This window comes from Globicephala melas, chromosome 2 (genome assembly GCF_963455315.2).
Source record: "Globicephala melas chromosome 2, mGloMel1.2, whole genome shotgun sequence".
Classification (NCBI taxonomy): domain Eukaryota; kingdom Metazoa; phylum Chordata; class Mammalia; order Artiodactyla; family Delphinidae; genus Globicephala; species Globicephala melas.
Window position 1 is genome coordinate 5,260,916 of NC_083315.2, and position 17,579 is coordinate 5,278,494.

Sequence of the window (17,579 nt, forward strand, 5' to 3'; positions counted from 1 at the left end):
CAGCTGTCGGGGAGATGGCTCTGTTCCTTCTCTGAAGCTGTTGTATTGGGAACCTGCCCTGGACAAAGCCCTGTGCTAGGCTGTGAGGGGATGTAAGAGGTAGTCTGGGCTCTAAGGAAACTCGTAATCAGTAGGGGAGAGAGACACACATGCCCATCACCAGAATGTGCCCATTTCCACAAAGAAGCACAAATGAAAAGCTGAGGGGTTTCAAAGGAAAACTAATTTATGACCAGCTACAGGGATTAGGGAAGGCTCCGTGGAGGGGCTTTGTAGAATCTGATTAAGAAGCTTTCCATGCTCAAATCAGCATGCTTCAAACAGTATTTTCTATGATAACATTTCAATAAATAAAAATAATTTGGTCAGTGTGGAATTTACTGAATCCAGATGATACATTTACATACAGACACACACAAGCACATACACTCACACGTGTGTACTCGCCAAGAGAATAATAAAGGAAGTGCATGATCAGACATTTTCCATTTTTTTTATAATGGGCAGCTCATCCCAAGGGTAACTGGAACAAAGCATTTCATGTGGACATTTGGAGATTAAAAGAAAATGTAGTGGCCTGAGTCATGAGGAAGCCAATCTTTTTGGATTATCATTATTTTTACCAATTGAAGAGATATGGCAAAGGTGTTTATTTTTTTAGTTTGGAGATATGTATCTGATGAAATTAGGCAGATAAAAGGTACCCAACAGGATGTATAAGTACCTCAGTCGGGAAATGGGCAAAGACCTCAGCAGAAAAGTTGCAAGAAAAGAAAAAGAAATGCCCAGTAAACATGAAAGAAACTTCAACCCCAAAGTAACAACTTAAGACAATTACAAAAAGAAAACAAATTTTCACTATTAGCCCCAGTTTTTAAAATAATGGCAGTCATAAAATATTTCCATAAACTGCTGGTGAGAGAATAAATTGGTATAAACTTTCTGGTAAGAAGTTTAAAAATATATATCCAGAGCCATGAAAGATCATGGTCTTTAATTCATTCCCTTTATAGGTATCTTTCCTAAGAGAAATTTAAACTATCAGGCAAAGACTTATATTTATTGGCCCCCAGACTGGAAATATCCTAAGTGAACAACAGTAGAATTATAATGTAAATACAGCATATTCGGAACAGAGGGCTTCCCTGGTGGCGCAGCGGTTGAGAATCTGCCTGCCAATGCAGGGGACATGGGTTCGAGCCCTGGTCTGGGAAGATCCCACATAGAGCAACTGGGCCCGTGGGCCACAACTACTGAGCCTGCGCGTCTGCAGCCTGTGCTCCACAACAAGAGAGGCTACGACAGTGAGAGGCCTGCACACTGCAATGAAGAGTGGCCCCCACTCGCCACAACCAGAGAAAGCCCTCACACAGAAACGAACACCCAACACAGCCAAAAATAAAAATAAATAAATAAATTTATAAAAAAAAAAATACAGCATATTCGTAGTATTTTGTGCCACTATTAAAAATGTTTGCATAGACTATTTAGTGAAAAGCAGGGAACACCATTTAATGTGTAGCCCAACTTGATACACGCACATATTCCCCTGCACACGTATGTGTGTATGTACGTATACAAACAAATGAAAAAAATGTTGGTAAGAGAAGCTTCTGGTATTAACAAAATATTAACTGTGGTTCTCTTCAGTGGGATTAATTTTTGTATCTTCCTTTCAGAGTTTTCCAAAATGTCTAATTGTTTATAGATAGTATTTATTTTAAAAATTTATAGCTTACAGTTACAATACTGTTATTCACTGAACATCTCTCACGTGTGATTCATATGTGAACCCATCTCCCCTGGCCCAGCATTTCCTTCTTCTGTGCCTGGATTATATTGGGTTGGCCAAAGTGAACTTTTTGGCCAACCAATAATTTGGAGGGACCTCTCTGTATATAATTATCTATTTTTAATTTGCACTCAACCCACCTCAGGATATTTACCCGTAACTTTTGAAGCAAGGAACAGCTTTTGCTGCACGAGTGGACTTTGCTTTTTCCATCTGACAAGCCTTGTAGGTTTTCACACTGGGAGGTCTCTCTCTGATTGCAGCTGTATGATGGCCCACGGCGCATGGGGCGCTATTGTGGAGCAGACATTCCACCTTCAGGGAGCACCACGGGCTCCAAGCTTCAAGTGCTGTTTTATACCGACGGGGTCGGTTACCATGAGAAAGGATTCCAGATGCAGTGGTTCATCCAAGGTAAGCCCTCTGCTGATCTCAGTTGTATTTGGTAGTTGCTATTTGACCAAGAACCGTTCCCTTTGCAATTCTATATTTGGAAACAGTACCATTCACGAATAGTAGAACTGATCTTCGGTGGCTGTGGGGTGCCCATGGCTGTGGCAACTTGAAGCGGGATCTCAGTTCCTCAACTAGGGATTGAACCCAGGCCGCGGTGCTGCCCCGGCTCTCGTCTGCTTTGTAAAAAGAATTTTAAGAAAGAGGTGGAAAACAGTGAAGCAGGTAAAGTGTTTATTAGGAGAGGAATACGTGTGGAGAAAGCACGGGTGGGCTTAGGTTGAGAGAGAGAGCTGTGCCTCTGGGGTCGTTTAAATCACTTATATGGGGCAGTTCTTCCGGGTCTCCTCTGGCCAATCATCTTGCTCTGTCTGGCTCTGAGTCCGTATTTGGTCTGACTCGGGGCCCTCCCCTGTGTGCGCCTGCACTGCTTAGCAAAGGTGGATTTCAGCTCAAGGGTCTCTGGGAAGTTGACATATTATGGTCTGAACATATTATGGTCTGGTGCCCCCTCCCTTCTCCGAGTCCTGAGGACCCTTTCTGTGCATGTGTAGTTTGCGAGGTCTCCTTGACCTCAAGAATGGGAAATAGGGCTTCCCTAGGCGCAGTGGTTGAGAGTCCGCCTGCCGGTGCAGGGGACACGGGTTCGTGACCCGGTCCGGGAAGATCCCACATGCCGCGGAGCGGCTGGGCCCGTGAGCCATGGCCGCTGAGCCTGCGCGTCCGGAGCCTGTGCTCCGCAACGGGAGAGGCCACAGCAGTGAGAGGCCCGCGTACCGCAAAAAGAAAGAATGGGGAATATATGGTCTCTCTATCTTCTCTCCAAGCAGGGCTCAGCTCCTCCTTGCTCCTTCCATTCTCTTTATCATGGAGCGTCTGTCCACAAGGGACAGCTTCCAGCTGCTCAGCCTGGGGCCCATCTATCTCCTGCCGCAGAACCTGCGTGGTAATCTAGTGCCCAGCCTCAGAAAGTTTTCTCAGACGTTGGTGGCCCTTGGAGAGTTGAATCCTGTTGGAGTTAAGACCAGAAGTGAAGTCCACGTGGACAGGATTTGGGTAACTGCTTCAGGAGGTGCAGCCGTAAATTGCTTACGAGAAAGGAGGAAGCAGAAGGAAGTTTCTAGGGGTGAAGGCCTGTGCCTGGGTGTGGCAAGCAGGTCACAGGGTGCGATGGAGTCTCTCGGGGGAGTGGAACAGAATGAGATTTAAGACTCACCCTGACACTGAGCAGAGAAGGAGTGACGGGGATAGAAGGGAAGGAAGGAGGGTCGATCAGAGAGAGAAGGGGGAGGGAGAGGACTGGGCTGTGAGGGGGACCCGAGCAGAAAGCTTGAGCCAGTGATGCACTAAGCCAAAGACAGGGGTCACATCTGCCAAACGAGTAGGGGCAGGTGAAAGCCTGCCTACGCACTGGTGGTTCCAGAAACAGGTAGGGATCACCACTCCTCTGAAGATGAAAATTCGTTTTAAGCGCAAGTTCTGAAACTTCTAGACTGACCTCATGTGGGCCAGTCGAAAGGCAGAGGACCGCAGGCAGTGCTTCTCAAACCCTGGTCCCCCAAAGCAGCAGTAGAATTTGTGAGAAATGCAAATTCTCAGGCCCCATCCCAGAACTATGGAATGGCAAACTCTGAAGGGAAGCCCAATAATCTGTGTCCTAACTAGTCCCCCTGGCGAGTACAGTTGAGGACCACTCTCCTAGAGTGATCTAGACCTGAAAAATATAGTCCTCGTGAATATTGCACAAGCAGTTCTAGGCCAAGACCTTAGGGCTCACTACTATGATTCAGTCAGCTTGAAGGAGGAGTGGAGTTGCCGTGTTTCACCTGGAATCACACACAGACATTCTGAACGGTGGTCCTGCTGTCACAATCAGGGGTGAGCCCAGGGTGAGCATATGTGAATGTGTGTTGAGGGTTTTTAACGTCATAGTACAGGTATTATATGCATTGCAGCACTTTACACAACTGGAGAACCCTATCATATACTTGAGAGTGTACGACATTCTATTATTATGAACTGGAGCCTGAGTATATTTCGTTAAAATATACGTATAGGGTTTTTCAGTATTTAAAAATATTCAGTGGTAATCCACAGCTACTTATAACTTGAAATACAGATTATAAATTCCCAAAGTGTATGAGCTTTGATAATTAAGCTTGTGGAAGTTCGGGGTTGTCCTTTTCATCAAATAGGTAGAGTTAACCTTGGAATGTCAATTTATTGATCTATGAAATGAAGGAGCTGGACTGAGTCGTCTCTGTAATACAGCCCGTCTCTGGTATTGTGTGATTCAGAAATAGCCTGGCTCTGAGGGAACTGGAGACAGTGTGGAAAGACCTAGAAGAAACAGGAAAATCTTGGGACATGGCCCAGATTCTGAAGGGCAAAGGGTATTTTCCAGAACGGTGTTTCTCAAGCTTCCACGTGGATATGCGTCACTGGGGATCTTGTTAGGATGCAGATCCTGATGTGGGGGCTGAGGTAAGGCCCATGGATCTGCATTTCTGAAAAGCTCCCAGGTGATGCCATTGGCATGTCTCTGTAGACCACACTCGGAGAGCTTTCTCTTCTCTAAACTCTGAAGCGGTGAGGTTTTTTCTCACGGGGGCCCCAGCCCTTATCCTACTGACACTGAGTCAGAGAGTGGGAAGTAAGAAATGCCAACCAGGAGACCGAGGCTCGGGGCCTAGGGGCACCGTCCTCAGCCCGAGATACACGCAGGAATTGCCTGGGAGTTTTCACAAGTACCGGTGCCTGGGTTCCAACCCAGGAGATAGGATTCCATTGGTCTGCGGTGGGACCTTGACTACTGCTAATTTTGAAAATCTCCCTAAGTAATTCTGCCATGCCGCTAGGACGGAGCATTTTAGGAGAAGCAATTTATTTTGCTGGTGATATCTTTCTCCTCAGTGCGCTGCTTCCTCTCCCCTCCAGGCCGTTGTAGCCGTACTAGTCCAAGGCCACACTAAGGACTTCATAGTCATTATTGGCTACCCTGGACGACTGGGTTTCTCCAGCCAACACACTAGGCACGGCTTTGAGTTTTGGTTGGGAAAATTTTTTTCTTCCAGTCCCATTTGGAATCTGTCTTCATTTGGGAGAGTCAAAGACATCCTCTGTCTATTCTCGTAACCTGTTTACTATTTCAAAACTTACTCCCAATTGCTGAAAACTTGCTAAGCTTGGAACCAGAGTTGTGCAACAAAATTTTGCCAGATAGGACCAGAACTGAATAATTTTTTTTTTTTTAACTCTGTGCCACTAGATGTAAATTATGCTTGGGAAGAACCTTCTGGAAGGAGACTGTTAGTTGTCTAGATCTGTGCAAAATTAACTGTCATATACTATAGCCACGCAATGCTGAGTTTATACTCAGCGTTTGAACTACGTCTGTAACTCGAGACAGCCGAGAAGAGGGGCCGACAGAAAAGAGAAGGGTCAGGGAGGAGGCCTCCAATGGAAGAGGTTCCCTCATTTCTCACCTGTTGTTGGTAACCTGAAGACATAAATCCGATTTCTAGTCATCCCTGTGTTCCTTCCAGAGATACTAAGGAACTGTTAGTGTGTGACTCCTGCCCCAGGCCTGGTTCCTACACTCTGGGAGCTCACAGGCGACTGGGGGAAGGAGCCATCCAGCCAAGGGGCACATAAATAGTGCCCCTTGTGATGACGCCACAGGAGCATACAAAAGGGGATTCAACCTGCACAGGAGGCCAGGGCAGTCCTGCATGAGGGTGCAACTTCGGAACTAAAATCGAAGAATAAGCAGGAGCTAAGGAGGCAAATAGGAGAAGGAAAAGGGTTCCTAGTAGAAGAAAGACCCTGTGGTGGGAGGGGGCATGGTGCGCGTGGGGATCCACACGGCCAGGGCGGCTGGAGTCCAGTGTCACAGATCCAGCAGGAGGGTCCGGAGAGTGAAGCAGTGGCCTTTGGGTCCCTCGCTGTTAGGGGCTCGGGCAGGGACGGGCTCGTACCCTCTCTTTTCCGTAAACCCTTCAGATTTCAGAGAATATAAGTTTTTTCTTCTTTTTATGCATCTTTATTTGGGAGATTATCTGGACGTTGAGCTTTGAAGCATTTATGACCTTGAAGTATCACATGTGCATACCAAAAAAACATGTTTACTTGAAATAAAATGTTGGTTTTCAGTTCCTTTTTTTTTCTTGTCATTTAAAAATTTATTTTTATACAATTTTAAAGGTTACTTTCCATGTACAGTTATTACAAAATATTGGCTGTCTTCCCCGTGTTGTACAACACATCCTTGAGCCTGTGCTACACCCAATAGTTTGTACCTTCCACTCCCACCCCTATACTGCCCCTCCCCCCCCCACTGGTAACCGGTAGTTAGTTCTCTCTATCTGTGAATCTGTTCTTTTTTGGTTATAGTCACTAATTTGTTGTGTTTTTTAGATTCCACGTGTAAGCAATATTACACAACATTTGTCTTTGACTTACAGAGAAATGAGTTTTGAGTAGCATCTGGAAGCACTGAAGCAACGTGGCATGTTGTGGGATCTGAATACAAAATATTCAATAAGTAATATTCATAATAATATTCATAACTAAATATTAAAGATACAAGGTCCAGAATACACTTAAAAATTAGTCTCAATTTTAAATTAAAGAGAAATATTCCTGAATGTGCCTGCGTGCACACGCAAGTGTGTCTGTGTAGGTAATTCAGAAACGTCGTCTGAGCACAGCCTCTTCAGATCCACATCTCAGAGTCAGGCTCCAGCGCTGGGCCGGGACACCCAGGCTGACACTGGCCGGGAAGCTGCTCTTCCGCACGGGCCAGAGAAAGTGCCTTTAAACTCTGAGCCTCTTTTCACTAGAATCAAATCTCCTTTCAGACCCTCTTTCCCCTCCCAGTCTCTTCCAAACTATGCAGTGAGAAGTCCAAAAGCCTCTTCGTTGCAAGTTCAGAGTCTGCAGTGGCATCATTTCCTGACCGTTGCTGCCGAGGAGGCTCCCCATGTGCTTCGTTCGTGAGGCCAATTAATAAATAAACCCGCTCACAAAACGTGCCTCTCTGTCACCCACACAGATCTTCTATTTGCTTTGAGAAAATGGACCTACAGTCGGGCTTTCTTTGTGGGTACTTCTTTAGAGTTGTGTTGCGGGTGTGAGATTAACCACACTGCGTCGCCTTTATGCAAAGCATCAAAGAGAATCCCACTCTGCAAAGGAAGAAATGGCCACAGTTGCCCTGTCTGGCTAAACGGTGTGCGGTATTCAGCGCTGACAGCATTGTCTGGGGGCTGCATTTGGCCTGGCCTCGGGGACCTGCATCTGGGTTGCTGAAGGGAATATAGAACTTTCTGCGAGCTGCGTGAATAGGGCCTCCCGGCCAGCTGCACAAAGCCCTCGCCTCTTCTGATCACGCCTCCCAGGGGCCCTCTTTCACTTGGCAGTGGAATCCGGCAAAATGCAAGGTCAAGGAGCTTTGTGAGTGAAAGGGTGACATTTGCAAAGGGAGAAAACCCCTGAACTGGGAACAGCAGAGGAAGGGCGAAGTGCATGGATCAGGGGGTGATGTCACCCTGGGCTTTCACAAAGGAGAGAGTGGCCTTTTCTCTGGGGAGATAGATGACATCAGCCTCTTGAATGGGGGCTGGTTCCATTTTCTCATCTTTTCATCTATTAACGAGATTTCTCAAGCCTTGAGGGTTTTTCAGAGATCAGCTCGGGGTTTATAAAAACTGTATCCGGATCCTGCATGGCTGGCTTGGTTTGAACATGAGCCAGCGCTTTCTTGACCACCTGTGGAGACGCAGCACGGTATCAAAGCGCTTCTAAAAGATGCATTTTGAGAGCCCTGGCAAAGAACCTCCTTGAGGTCAGCAACATTTCTCGTAAACCTTCCCTCAGTTCTTTCCCTCCTCACATGGGCATTTCAGTAGTCTTTGCTATTGTTGGTCTTTCAGGGGAATTCCATCTAATTTGTCGTTTTTTATTCCTTTTGTGATTTAGAGTATCTGTGCTGGGGTTTCTGGGAGGCTCACCCTTTGAGGACAAAGGTTTTATCTTTTGTAATTCAAAGAACAGTTTGTGGTTCTGCATCTTGTGTTAGTGATTACTTGGGGCCTCTGTGATATGTATTGAGGACATGTTTTCATTCAGTCATTCATTCAACCAACCAACCAGAATATATTTATTCATGACCGGGTTCTGGGCTTGGCGTTTATAAAATGTAGAGAGTGTATTTGTTTTCTCAGGCTGCCATAACAGAATACCAGCTTGAGTAGCTTAAACATCAGAAGTTTATTTCTCACAGTTCTGGAGGCTGGAAGTCCAAGATCAGGTGTCAGCAGGTTTGGTTTCTCCTGAGGCCCCTCTGTTTGGCTTGCAGACTGCAGCCTTCTCGCTGTGTCCTTACGTGGCTTTGTCTGTGTGAATCTACTGATGGCTCTGTGTGTCCAAATTTGCTATTCATATAAGGAGGCCAGTTGGATTGGACTAGGGTCCATTCTAGGAGCCTTATACTGGCTTCATCCCTGCCGTAGTAGCCCAATGTCCGAACGCAGTCACATTCTGAGGTACTGGAGGTTAGGGCTTCAGTGTGTTAATTTTGGGGGAGACACAATTCAGCCCATAACAGAGAAGAAGGAGACAGCATCCTTGACTTCAGGGAGTTGGTCAGTAGTAGCGGAGACAGACAAAGCAAGGGCAGAATCCATGATCCATGATGCTGGGGGGCCGGGGAGGAGACCTAGGCTGGCCGCAGGGACTTTGAGAGGCCCTCCAGGCCGATTTGATACTTGAGCCGAGTTTTAAAGAATAAATAAGAATCAGTCAAATCTCTGGGAGAGGGAGGCATTTCTAAGTAGAAGCAGGGAGGCTTGGGTTGATTATGGCAAAGGCTTTCAACCGTAAGTATTTCGGCTAAAGCACACGCTCCCAGCGCCCACACCAAGGGGGTGAGAATTGCTTCTTGGGAGGGTGAAAATATTTTATGCTTCATGTATAAAGCACTCATACAGAGAGTACACGGCAGATATATATTATATCTGTGATATTAAATTATTTGAGCAATCGGGAAAAAATATCCAAAAAGCCTCCTTAGAAGGGCAATAATGAACACGATTGAGAAATACGGAGCTAAAAGGAGGATAGAAGGTGAGGCAGGACAAGTTGTCGAAGACCAGTTGATGGGAGCCATCGCGAGAACTTGGCTTTTATTTCCCGTGTCTGTCCCGAGCCCTGCTCCTCACCATGCAAACATTCACGGGAACCTGGAGGCGCTCGGCAGGAAAGTGATTTTTTTTTTTTTTTTTCTTGCGGTACGCGGGCCTCTCACTGCTGTGGCCTCTCCCGTTGCGGAGCACAGGCTCCGGACGCGCAGGCTCAGCGGCCATGGCTCACGGGCCCAGCCGCTCCGCGGCATGTGGGATCTTCCCGGACCGGGGCACGAACCCGCGTCCCCTGCATCGGCAGGCGGACTCTCAACCACTGCGCCACCAGGGAAGCCCCAGGAAAGTGGCTTTTGAATTGTGGTCAGCAGAGACTCTGCGGCAGGCTCATGAGGCCAGGGTGTGAATCACGCAGTCTGGTCCTCAGTCTCAGGCAGAGACCTTTCTCTCTCCTAGTGTCACTTCCTGCTGGGCAGTGATAGAAGGTCACAGAGAAAGAAGTAGTAAAACACCTCTCCCACTCTGCCTCTAAGGTAACTTCAGCTGCGATCGAGAATGTGCCCTTTGTTCAGTAAATCTGTAAGCAGGCTCTTGGTAAAGACAGATGGGGGAAAACATAGACTCCTGTGATTGTTTTATGATGTTGTGTGATATGAGATAAAGAAATCTTGTTCAGTGTGGGTCAAAATTTCAGTAAAAGAGAAGCTTTTAAGAAACATTAGTTCTGTCTAATTTAAAAGTTATTTCCCTAACTGCTAATTAGGCTTTCTCTCACACTTATACATGCTCTATCCCGTCCTATTTATTCTGGCCACTTCAGCCTATTTGATATTTTGGACTTTCACCTTTGTGTTACTCTTAGAGAACGTTTAAGCCTGGAGACTGAAAGCGAGTACAGTCTTCGTGGAGAACCAAAGCACAGATTGCTGTATTATGATACTGTGTCTGATTTTTATTTATGGCGAGTTCTCACTTAACATCTTTATTGGAAAAAAGTTCTTAATGGATGATGCTAATGTAAAAAAAAATCTGTTTATAAATTTGTAAAAGTGGGATGATCACGTACTAAGAAAATCCTGCAGTTCTTTTTGCCTTGGTTTCACAATTTTTCCAGCAAGGTCCTAGTAACCAGAGGCAGCATTAAACCTAGGCAGACATTTCACTATGAGCGGAAAAGCTAAGTTCTGACATTATTTGCCTCCTTGACGACAAAGGAAAATACAGACACACAGAGTTGACCTTCATGTAATGTTGGCTCTGAGTCTCGTATCCAGTGGCAACCTTTTAGGAGTCTGGCATCCCAATTCCCACGTCACTACCGTTTGCAGAGGTTGAGCTCTATTTCCATTGCTCCTCTTTCAAACAGTTATGAAAAGAAAAAAGTAACCCTCAAACAACCATGACCTTCCCAAATCATATATTGCACAATTTGTAATAGTCCTTGAGACTTGGGCCAAAAAGAAGGGCTTTCTCGAACCTTCTGTTTGTGTTCTGGTTCCTTAGCAACAACACCCCTGATAGATACTGCACATACTTTCCAGGGGATTCCACACTTTTCTGTACAAAGTGCAAAAAGAAACCACGCATTTTTTTCCACAGTTTCAAATTTAGCCCCAAATGACTAAACCAACACAGAATAAACACGGTGTTCAGTGTAGAACATAATTTTTGTCCCCAGAGATTTCTCTTTTTGAGCGTTTACTTAAATAATGCCGTACTTATCTCTGACATTATGTATCCGAGGACTTGTTTTTTTGGATATGCCGCTGGATATTCAGAGAAACTGAAGCCAGCCTTCCGTGGCCTTGACTCACAAAACTAAGAATGAATCTCTGGTATAAGATAGTAATTACATTCTAGTAATTTAACCTAATTTAACCTAACCTAATTTAACCTAATTCTGTGTTCTCTGTATAAGTGATGACATTGATATACCTTATCCCTGATTTTTTTCTCCTTCTAGTTATACTTTCAGACTACTCATAGGCTAAATAATACAGATTTATCAATACTACCTAAATGTCATTTTACATTTATTTTAAGACGTTAATGGTGATAAAAATAAAACCTCGTGACCATGTTAAGAGCGAACGAAAATATGATTTAAATGCTTGGTGCACTGACTTAATTGACACCTCATTTATTACTACTGGACCAAGTAATTATTTAAAATGTTGATATTATAATTTTGGAAAAGTTGGTGTTATCTTTCTGCCATGTGCTGGGCCTTTGGCCAGCATTTTAAATATACGATCTCTTGTCTTCTCCTAATAATACTCTGAAATCAGCATCGTCGTCCACATATTATGGGTAAGAAAACTGAGGGAGGAGTCAGAGAAGTCAAGTAACTTCCCCAAACTCAAAGAGGGAATGAGGACACACAACCAAGTGTGTGGTGTCGAACTCCCAAGTGTTTACACAGCTGCACTCTGCCTACAAGCAAATGATTTTTCCCCACAATTTTTCATTGCAAAAAAGATGAGATGATATTGCAACGCAGAGAAGGTCAGAGCTTATAGCAGGTAATTTTGCAGCTAAATTCCCACTGAGGATAATGGCTGTTTTTGAAAGAACGTGTGCTGTCTTTCCCAAGTAAATAATGTTCCAGTTCCAAGGTCTCCCCACTGAATTGCACAGCTCCTTCATCCATAGCAATGATGGGGGTGAAGCGCAGTACTTAGCCAACAACTAGTTCAAAATAGCTGAGTTTGCTTGTCTGTCCTTCAACACAGTATCTGCTTTATTCCTCATTCGTAAAGTGTTCTTTCTCTGGAGTGGCTACATATGGTTGCTGTAATCATACAGTTTGAGCTGGGATAGACCACAGAGATCATCTAATCTGTTACCATGGCTTAGTTATGCAAAAGAGCTTACAAGAGAACTGCTATTAAAGCGAAGGATAGCTACCCCATAATAGATTGGTTGGACGAGGGTGGAGCGCTTGAGGGTTTGGTTAATTCAGGATCCCAGTCAGAGGGGACGTGGGCTGACTGGACGCCCGAGGCATGTGTCCTGTGAGGGACCAGCACCCTTCCTATTGTCATCACAGAACATCGTCTCATGGCTCAGGCTTGGACAGAGCTTGGAGGGTCAGGGGACACCACGACCGTTGGCATGGTGCTGCCTACACTTGTCCATTGGTCCATCAGGGGCAACCTTGCTGTGGAAGAAAGGCTGGGGGTTGGGGGGGGTGAGAGGAGGAATGGGGGTGGGTGAGGGTGGGTGACGCAGAGCCCTGTGGGGAGGCAGTGAGCTTCTCTCCCTGCAAACACACTGTGTACCAAAATAATTAAATGGAAAGAGGGACTTCCCTGGCAGTCCAGTGGTTAGAACTCGGCCCTTTTACTGCCAAAGGCCCGGGTTCAATCCCTGGTCGGGGAACTAAGATCCTACAAGCTGTGCAGCATGCCCAAAAAAATAAATGAAATAAATAGAAACAAAGCCGGATTTGAATGAATACTTAGTATGAGTGTTGAACTTGGAAATCACATAAAGAGAACATGTTTCCTCTGTCTTTGCCTGTTTGGGGGATTTCATGAAGTAGCTCTTGGTAGTCTTATGCATGACTACTTACTTTAGGGGAAATTAGTCCAGCTGCCTTGGTCTCATTTCATTTCCTTGGAAGGTGTTTTTATATATTTTGTTCAGAAACCTTCAATAATTACAAAAATGTATAAGAGAGAGAGAATGATTGATTGATTTCTCCTGAATTGTAAGCAAAGAATTTCTACTGGGAAACCATTTTTCAACTTGGTTGGAATGAGTAGATTAGATGAAAAAGGATATAGTTAATCAAAATGAAAAGATGCCAAGATCAACTATACTTGTTTGGGTCAAAAGGAAAGATTTTTAAACTTTCATATAAAGGAAATTAAAATTTATATTATGTAAAGAGTCCTAAAATATGGGTACATTGGGTTCATGTCTTTTTAATGGTATACTAAGGTGAAACACTTCAATATTCAGATTCAGAACATCTCAGAGAGTCTGATGGCTATGAAAATATTAATTTTGAATATTAATGTGACATCTTACATGGTAATTTAAAAGTCATTTTATAACTGTGGTTGGCATTGAGTTTTGAGCTCCTTGCATCCTTATATCTATTTTCCAAGTCATTAACTGCATGTTATGACCTTATTCTTTCACTCTTTTTTTTTTTTTTTTGTCCCTACCACTGAAAGTAGATAGCTCTACTCCGTATCCATTACTGTATGGAATACATTTAGACAAAATGATTATCACAAAGTCTGGGTCTGGGATGAAATCCCTATGGAAGATGAAACTTTCTGAACCCTCACCCTAAACCCTTGAGTTGGCTTCTCCTAATGTGATACTGAGCTTAAGTTTGTCTCTAGCTTTCTCAACAATAGACTTTGTGCTGAGTCTGAACGTTTATGTCCCCTCAAAATTCATGTGTTGAAACCTAACCCCTAAAATGATAGTATTAGGAATGGGGCATCTGGGAGGTGATCAGGTCATGAGTGTAAAGACCTCATGGTTGGGATTAGTGCCCTTATAAAGGAAGCCCCAGAGGGACCCCTCACCCCTTCTGCCATGTGAGGTCTATAACCCAGGAGAGGACCCGCCTCACTTCCTAGGCCTACTGTAACAAAATACCACAACTGGGTAGCTTAAAACAACAGAAATTTATTTTTTCACAGTTCTGGAGTCTCAAAGTCGAAAATCAAGGTATCAGCAGAGCCATCCCTTCGAAGGCTCTAGAGAAGAATCCTTCCTTGCCACGTCCAGCTTCTGTTGGTTGCTGGCCATCCTTGGCTTTCCTTGGTTTGTCCATGTGTAACTTCAGTCTCTTTCTCAGTCTTCATATGGCCCCTCTTCCTTTTGTGTGTCTGTGCCCAAATCTCTCACTTCTTAGAAGGGCATCAATTATATTGAATTTCAGCCCCCCTCTAATCCAGTATGACCTCATCTTAACTTCATAACATCTGCAAAGACCCTATTTCCAAATAAGGTCATGTTCACAGGTTCCAGGCGGACATGATTTCTGGGGGACATTATTCAAGCCAATACAGGAGGTTCTGCAGCTTTGACAACTTTCCCCTCTCCTGGAGTTACCTGCTTTGTCTTCTTTCTTTTTCCTCTGGAGAATTTCCCATTCCTTGGCCTTTACATTACCTGGTTTTGGTCTCTGATTTAATCTCCTGATTGCTCCAGCTGGTGCCCTCTCTGTCCTCACAGAATCAGTCTAACCCACAAAATCCCCCAGAATATGAATCTGCAAATCCTTAAGATCAGGTGAATTTGGGCGCCCCACTCATGGCTTTGTCTTCGGAGAGGGTGTTGACCTGACTTTAGTCTTCTCTCTTAGGATGGATACCTATCACTTGCCTTTCTCCTATACCTTGGGACTGTGCCACGCACTTTTAGACTGTTGGGGGATTAACTGGTAAAACCAAACCAGGAATTGCTGACTTTTTGTGGTTCTTATACGTGCCATGGTCACCATAAGACAACTTTGTCCGTTTTAAGGAGCTCGTATCTGTCTCCACCTCCATTCCAACCTAACCTGAAAGTTTCTGTTCAAAATTGCTTTAATTACATTATTTGCATGTCTCATAGGTAAATCAGGCAATCCGACCCCTGGGCATATATTCAGACAAAAACATTATTTGAAAAGATACACGCACCCCTATGTTCATAGCAACACTATTTACAATAGCCAAGGCATGGAAGCAACCTAAATGTCCACCAACAGATGAACGTATAAAGAAGATGTAGTACATATATGCAATGGAATACTACTCAGCCATAAAAAAGAACGAAATAATGCCATTTGCAGCAACATGGATGGACCTAGAGATGATCATACGCAGTGAAGTAGGCCAGACAAAGACAAATACCATATGATATTGCTTATATGTGGAATCTAAAAAAAATGATACAAATGAACTTATATACAAAACAGAAATAGACCCACAGACATAGAAAGCAAACTTATGGTTACCAAAGGGGAAAGGGGGGGGGATAAATCAGGAGTTTGGGATTAATATAGACACACCACTATATATAAAATAGATAACCAACAAGGACCTACTGTATAGCACAGGGAACTCTACTCGATACTTAGTAATGACCTATAAGGGAAAAGAATCTGAAGAAAAAAATGTATATATAACTGAATCACTTTGCTGCACACCTGAAACTAATACAACATGGTAAATCAACTATATTCCATTTAAAAAAAAAAAAAAGTGAGGCCTGTGTACTGCAGGAAATAGTTGAACCTTGTTTTGGGTCGGGCTTTCCCAAATTCTGAGCTCCTAGTTACCGTTTCTCATTATAGCACCCCATGCCTGACTCCCATGAAAAGAGTCCTTACTGGTAACTCCTCCTTGCGACCCTGCCCCCTTCGCCTGCTGCCCTTTTGCATGTCAGAGGGGAATTGGACAGACCAGTGAGTCTCCTCTCAAGGTCCTGCAGAAGAGAAGGTTTTTATTTTTACATTATAGAAAAACTATTAAAATATACATCATTCATTTTGATGAGGCATCATCATTTATTATTTAAAATTTATTCTTTTACTATACTTTGGCTTTTCAGCTTCTTTTTCACATTTACCCTGATCTCTCAGACATTTCCCTCCAAAATTAGAGGATAAGGCTGTGAGGATGTCCTGTTTGGGTCCGTTCTCTGTTCCTTTTCCTCCAGCCTCAGGGGGCTTTGGCCCAGAGTCACTTCCAAGCGGGCAGGCCCTCCCAGTGCTGTTGGTTTATGGAACATAGTTTCAGGAAAATGCCAAGTGTCAAGAGGTTTGAGCAATTGTAATTGCAGGAAACACAGAATGTGCTTTTAAAACTTTGAGCTTCTAATTCCATCTAGCTGTTTCATTGCTAATTTGCTTTTATTAAAACCAAAAAACAAAACAAAAAATCAACAGCCACCCTAAACCTTGAGGATAGAACATACGTAGACTATGCTTTTTGTTGTTGTTGTTCTGGAATTTTATAACTCGTTGCTTGTTTTAGATCAAACAAAAAAAAAACCAGAAAAAGTGTTAGCAAAGTTCTTTTTTTAATTTAATTTAATTTTATTTATTGTTTTTTTAATTAATTTTATTTATTTGCTTATATATGGAAAAGATTTAAGTTATCTTCACAAGTAAGCAGGTTTAGTAACTTTTTTTTTTTAACATCTTTATTGGGGTATAATTGCTTTACAATGGTGTGTTAGTTTCTGCTTTACAACAAAGTGAATCAGTTATACATATACATATGTTCCCATATCTCTTCCCTCTTGGGTCTCCCTCCCTCCCACCCTCCCTATCCCACCCCTCCAGGCGGTCACAAAGCACCAAGCAACAACTTTTAACTCTTTCTTGTTGTGAGTTCCCTAGATCAATGTGCTTCCTGCTGATAACGTAAGCGCTTCCTTTCAGTTGATGGCTGCGAGCTTGGAGGAAAGTAGAATCAGATTGTCAGTCACCAGCACTAAAGGTTTAAAGATTAACTAATTAAAACTGAAAAACATATGATTCTCTTCAGGACATTATTTTATTCCAGTTCAGCTGATATCTGACGATGTTAGCATATTAGATTTGTCAGATTTGTCTCACATTAAATGGAAAAGCATTTTGCTTTATTTTTTTCTGGTTGCTATGGTGACTTTTTTCCTCAGTAGATGGACAGCACGGTAATGAGGGCGGTGTTCAACACTGCCATTCCAGGGCCTTAGGGCTGAAACGCCCAACGAGGCATAGCGGAGAGAAGGCAGAACTGCGAGTAGGGGCTTGGGGGCAGGAGGGGTTGGCGGGGGGAGGTTGGCCCCAGATCCGCCGTTCACTGTATGAGTTACAAGTCCAGCAGCCTTCTTGAGCCTCACTCTGCTCATCTCTAAATGGGCCTGATGTGATCACTCTTGCCTACCTCGCAGAGTTGTTATGAATTTCAAATAAGATTAATGTGCTCATTGGAAGCACATTGAACAACTGTGCACTGCCATACAGATATGAACTATCTTTATTGTAGCTTCGTGAACAATTGATTTCTTATGTCTTATCGGGTGGTCATGATGGCTCTTTAGCTGGTGTGGTAATTCCTCTTCCAGCTCCAGGTCTTTCTCTTGTGTTATCCCAGATCTGGATAAACTCCTGTTGAGTTGTAATACACAGTATATATGGAGTGATTGTCATATGCAAGACACTTAGCTAAAAACCTTACTTTGGACTTTTCATT

The 17,579-nt window shown here is 43.8% G+C and overlaps 1 protein-coding gene across 1 annotated transcript in view; it reads left to right on the forward strand.

The window, feature by feature from the left end:
• CUBN (cubilin) overlaps positions 1-17,579 on the forward strand; it is a 271,724-nt gene that overhangs the window by 94,992 nt on the left and 159,153 nt on the right. Inside the window, exon 29 of the mRNA XM_060292217.1 lies at positions 2,056-2,206. Coding sequence (XP_060148200.1) covers positions 2,056-2,206 — 151 coding nt within the window. The remainder of the gene's footprint in view (positions 1-2,055; positions 2,207-17,579) is intronic.